Below are 6,000 nucleotides of genomic sequence, written 5' to 3'. Positions count from 1 at the left end.
CATAAATATCAGTCAGTGGGCAAGATACTCTGCTCTGCTGGAGTAAATATAGAGGAACTCCTCCACAGTCAATGGAATTACTCCAGATCTACATCAGTGTAATAGAGCAGATTCTGGCCTTCTAGGTTGTCTCCAGTCCATTCATTTTCTAATTGCAAACAAGAGCCTGATCCTGGTTTACCCCTTTAAAGGGTTGGCCGATGTGACATTCCACTGAGGTCACTGCGGTTCCATACAGGAGCCAGGGTCTGATCAGGAGTGAAAATAAAGGAGTGCTAGAGTTCAGTGTTATTTTATTTTTCCCAACCGCTACAAATCTCGAAATTTGAAGTAGACTGGGAGACATCCTCTCCCTGCTATAGAGCTAGCTAGGTGAGCTCAAGATTTTACATTTGACACAAAATAATTGTCATTCTTAATCTCTTAAAGTAATTCACCAAGAAAGTGATCAGTTTGAAGCAGATCTGTGTACACAATGGCTGCCCAGAGCACAAACTAATCATTTCAGAGAACAGTCCTAATACACCATCAGAAGGGTCATTTAAGTGGCAGTGTTATGAAGGAGGGAACAGGAGGGACAAAGCCACCATGCATGGGTTTGTACCAGTCTACTTGCCAACCTTCTGGCTAGGAGTGGAAGTCTCATTGCTCTAGGTCCCTTCTAAGCCAGGATCCTTAAGGTTTTCAAGCCAACCTTCTCTCTAGAAAGGGAGATCTGGAAAGTGACCCATTTTGAGTACAAAAATAAATTGGGTATTACTTCCCTATCTGGTAGTCATACAAAGCAACAGATTTTCTCTCCCTCCCATGGCTCCCAGTCTGAACAGGTTGGTAAGTATACAGTTCAGGTGAGTGTATTTAAAATGATTTGACTAGCTGTGTGGATTCTTTCTACACAATGGGGTAATTACATAGCCCCACTCGCTATAGAATCTGAACACGTCCACCAGCTGATCCAGCGGGCCTTTGGGTAGCAGCACTGCTGCTCCAAGAACTGCCTGATCCATCTCTTGTTCTATTTTTTCCTTTTATGATTTTGGATGAAGTGGAAATAAGCAAATTATATGCCAAGCAGGATCTGCAAGGCTGACGTATTCACTGATGCTTTCCTCACTAGCCTCACATCAGTCAGAAGCATTTAATAACCTCCTCCAGCCTTTCTTAAACAGATGCTTCCTTAGGTTCCAACTCCTTTTGCTTTCATGCACACACTGTTCTCACCTCAAGGTTCCCACTAGTGGTGATATTTTGGATGGAGCACATCAGGAAAAAAGGGTCCTTGAAAAGGGCCAGAGAGGAACCAGTTCTGTACGTTCCTAGCCTGACTATGTGGGATTTTCAACTATCAATCCTATTTTTCAAGGTTCCCAGTAAAATAAGTGATTAATATTACAGAAGATAAAAAGTTGAATAGGTTCAAATACTGATGATCGCCAGTAGTAATACTTGCTCCAGCTCTTGGGTTCAGATTCCAGAGGGGTACCACCACCACCACCCACCCCTCAATGTTGCCTTATGTTTTCTCTAGGGAGAAGCAGATCTGGCCCTGGTCAATACACTTTAACAGCTGAAGTCATGGGGATGCCAACCAGAAACATAAGGATGAGTAAATCCTAAGGCAACAAGGAGAAGAGTCTGTCAACTGGGAAGCCCCCAGAGATACTGAGCCCTTGCTGATGCCAGTTAGGGTTTGCTGAGCCGCTTGGCCACATCTTCATAGGCTTGCTCAATTTCTTTGTCTGCAGCACAGGTGTTGGTGAATTCGTCCCTGGCATAGGCATTGTTCAGGTATCGCCATAGTCCTGTCATCTCTGATGGGAACTCATAGTTGCGGTATTTCTTAGCCACAATCTGGAGCAAAGACAAAGACAAAATGTGCTGGTTTTAGGCTTTTAAGCTTTGTTCTTTTGGTTACATGATACAGAATCACAGAACACTAGAACTGGAAGGGACCTCAAGAGGTCATCGAGTCCAGTCCCCTGCTATCACAGCAGGACCAAAAGGGAGAGGGAGTCAAAAGGGGCAGGATCCTACAGTACAACGTTTCCTAACCATTGCCATACAAACACAATACCTAGCCTAAGGCTTTGTTTCCTCAAACACTTAGGCTGTGTCAACACTTTCCTTCCTCTTTCGAAAGAGGCATGCACTTGAGGGAAACTGAAAATGCAAATGATGTGCAGATTTACATGTCTAGCACCTCATTTGCATATTCTTCTTTTGAAAGAAGAAAAGCAGTATAGATGCAGCTCTTTCAAAGGTAAACCCAATCTTTGAAAGAACGCTTCTTCCCTTTTTTTACGGGAAGAAGCGTTCTTGTCAAGATGGGGTTTACTTTCAAAAAAGCTGTGTCGATACTGCTTTCCGTCTTTCGAAAGAAGAATATGCAAATGAGACATCAGATATGTAAATTTGCAACTCATTTACATTTTTTATTTCCCTCATTTGCGCACCTCTTTTGAAAGAGGAAAGCAAGTGTGGAGACATCACTACTTTGCAGCAAGCTGGGGCATAACCACTACTCTACACTAGCCTGCTGCATCCTAAATATCCAGGTGGTCGAGGCTGCTATGCACTAAATGTGTGTTTTGATCTTCCCTGCTTTGAAAGAGGAGTACACTTTAAGTGCACTAGGGAACTTTTAGTATGTGGCAGCAAGGTACATGTGGACACTTAATGCACAACAGGCCAGTGTAGAGTAGATTTACAGCTCAGTTTGCTGTAAGCTATGTATTCATGTAGACAAGCAGTAAAAGAAGGCTAATACCACTGCATGGTAACTGATGCCGAATCCTGACTTTGTAATAGGAAACACCATATCCAAAGACTCAAACAGACTACACTGTGTTTTTTTCCCTCACTCCTACAAGCATCACCTCTAACAGCTGTGCTCTCTGGAATGCAATGTTCATAGAAAAAGCCTGGTCTGATGACACTTTAAAAAGGTAGACGGTTTAAAGCAGCATTTCCCAAAGCGTGGTCCGCTGTTCAGTACGGGTCCTTGGAAAAAAAAATACCGGTCCATAGAAAGTATACACATTATCACTATGTAACATTATTATTGTGAAGAAATAATAAACAGTGAAAAATTATTCATTTGGCATTTTTATATGCATTTATATTTTTGGGCCGCAAAAAAAATGTACTGAACTAAAATGAGTCCCAACTATATAAAGTTTGGGAAATCTTCGTAAAGGATCAGAGAAGTAGCCGTGTTAGTCTGTAGCTTTGAGAACAACAAAAAGTCTTGTGGCACCTTATAGACTAACAGATATTTTTGGAGCATAAGCTTTCATGAGTCTTTGCCCACGAAAGCTTATGCTCCAAAATATCTGTTAGTCTATAAGGTGCCACAAGACTTTTTGTTGTCCTGGTAAAGGATGTTACCTGAGGGAAGACTTAAAAAAAACTGAAACACATTCTCCTTAGTCAGACAATCATGGTGGTAGATATAACCATGCACAAACACTGGAAAGACACACACAGCAAGGAGGGGAAAGAACTATTTAGAATGATACGGGGCACCATGACTCTGATATCAAGAGTTAGGTGCCTTAGTATTATCTGAGGCTCATAAAATGAGGAGTACTGGTGTTAACTAGGCAAGCACATCTGCAAACCAGGAAGTTTCCTATCACTGAGATTTATTAGGAGATTTCTGTGGAAACCTAACCATTAGAGACATTTAGGCCTTAATTCAGCAAAGCACTTAAGCACATGCCTTATATATATATATATATATATATAAAATCAATGGGACTCTTGTGCCTAAGGTTAGAAACATGCTTACGTTCTTTGCTAGACTGGGGCGTTTCATCCTGATTGGGCAATGAATTTAATAATACACTGCATGTAACAATCCCGCAGTGACAGAATGGACAAATAGCTTGGGAGGGAAGGATTAGTTAATTTATTGGGTCTTCCCCATCTCTAGTTTTTATGACAGTGTAAAGTTACTGCTTAGCATAAGAGGAATTACATCCATATGTACTGCACAGCTCCTCTCTGTTTTCTAAAGTACTTATTAGAGTTTCCATCCGTTTAGGTTTTTCAAGACAGCTCTGTTCTTACAAGGGATTATGGTTTCTTCTTATTACCAGGATTCCTTCCTTTGGCATGGTCTAGGCAAAATGCATTTCTAAGTTGCATCTATGTACCCGCACCCCTCTCAGAAGTGTTCCACATGTGAACATAGAGGATAGAACCCACTCATCAATACAAGTCGAGATGCACACAATTTCCAAAGGAAGTCTTTAACCAGTGAGAATGTCCTTATATGACTACCTTTCCTGTGTTTTTAAATGGATGTAGGATAACGGTCTCCAGCTATGCTTGTCTATAATAAGAAGATTATAATTTTACAATGGCTGTTTACCTATTTTTCATTTTGCCTTATAGAGATGGGAAGTAGCAAAAGGCCCCATAACGTAAGCTTTAAGCGTTAGCATTACAATGTCTGGCTATGCGTCCATGAATGAAGATGAGCCAAAGAAAGTGCCAAACCAGTGAGACTATTATCACTTTACTTGTGCAAGTGACAATACGCATCACATTCTGTATTCTTGTTTTATATGTGTACAAACAGCTCAACATGGCTTAGCTTATGTTGTGATTCAGGAGCCAAAGTAGATGCAGGACTTGGCTCCACTTTCTAGTTCCTGGCTTGCCAATGTCTACCAGGTACCGTTGGTTTTGGGTTTTTTTTGTTTTTTTGTTTTTTTCTGAAGAAACATGTAATCTGATAAATTGAATAAATACAGCACTCAGAAAACAGAATTATATGCATCCTCTGCACTATATCAGTGACCACTCTGCATCTTAAACCCTGGCTCCCAGAACTAGCTTCCGTCTATTAACTTCACTATGTGAAATACCGACTGACTAGTTCCTTTTAGGATACGCATGGATGGGAATGGATAGGGTAAAAACTGAGAGTCTGGAGACTCAGTATTCCAGTCCTGGATCTGCCACTGACTCACTGTGCGATCATGGGCAAGTCACATTAAGCTCTCTCTTTCTCAGTTTCCCCATCTATACACAATGAGGCAAATGACGCTGAGCCACTATTGCACACAGTTTTCTGATCTATAGAAAAAAAAAAAGCATTAGGCATATGTCTACACTGCACTTAGACATGCAAGGCTGGCCTGTGACAGCTAACTCAGGCTTGCAGGGCTCAGGATGTGGAGCTGTTTAGTTGTGATAAAGACATTCCTGCTCAGTCTGGAGCCAAAGCTCTGGGACCCTCCCACCTCACTGTTTTCTAGCATTCTGGCTGTACCTCAAACAGCCTCTCGCCTGAGCTCCCCCAGTCCAAATCAACTAGCAGTTGTAGGCTGTGGCTACACTGCCCTTCCCTTACAGAAGGGGCATGAAAATACTGCCGATCAGAAATGCAAATGAGGCACAGATTTAAATATCGCATGCCTTATTTTGCATACTCGTGTGGTATCTTGATTGCAGAAAAGCTGATTTTGAAAGCAAAAACAGCCATATAGACGGGGTTCATTTGAAAGGAAACCCCCACTCTCAGAAGCACCCTTCTTCCTAATGTAGTATAGAGGTGCCCTCAGCTTTAAGCATTATTTTCATACCTATGTAGTGTTACTTGGTCATGAACACACAACAGGCATGGGCAATCATTTTTGATGAGAGGGCCACTCCAAGAATTTGGAAACTGGTCAAAGGCCGCACGCTTCCATGATATTAATGGAGGAGGGGTGGGGTCTGGAACAGAGGTTGGGTACAGAAGAGAGCCTAGGGTAAGGGACTGAGTTACAGGAAGTGGGGTCTGGGAGGCCTGGGCGGGAGGTGGGTGCAGGAGGCAGTTGTGACCTGAGGCAGGGGACTGGAGTGCAGAGTCTGGGAGGGGGCAAGGGTGCAGGAGGAGGGGCAGAGGGTCTGGGTTACAAGGAAGATGGAGATAGGAGGGAAGGCAGAGGGCTTGGGTTAGTGAGGTATGGGTGTGCAAGTGGGGAAGAGGATCTGGGCTATGTGGGA

At 42.6% G+C, this 6,000-nt stretch overlaps 1 protein-coding gene across 2 annotated transcripts in view; it reads right to left on the bottom strand.

The window, feature by feature from the left end:
• Window positions 1–406: 406 nt before the first annotated feature.
• Window positions 407–6,000, bottom strand: part of CLIC5 (chloride intracellular channel 5) — a 125,221-nt gene continuing 119,627 nt past the window's right edge. For both annotated transcript variants that reach the window (XM_074991366.1, XM_074991367.1), the window contains exon 6: window positions 407–1,851. In XM_074991366.1, the coding sequence (XP_074847467.1) occupies window positions 1,684–1,851 (168 nt within the window). In that variant the 3' untranslated portion in view covers window positions 407–1,683. The remainder of the gene's footprint in view (window positions 1,852–6,000) is intronic.

Source organism: Carettochelys insculpta, chromosome 3, assembly GCF_033958435.1.
Source record: "Carettochelys insculpta isolate YL-2023 chromosome 3, ASM3395843v1, whole genome shotgun sequence".
NCBI lineage: Eukaryota > Metazoa > Chordata > Testudines > Carettochelyidae > Carettochelys > Carettochelys insculpta.
This window is presented reverse-complemented; position numbering and strand designations above follow the sequence as displayed.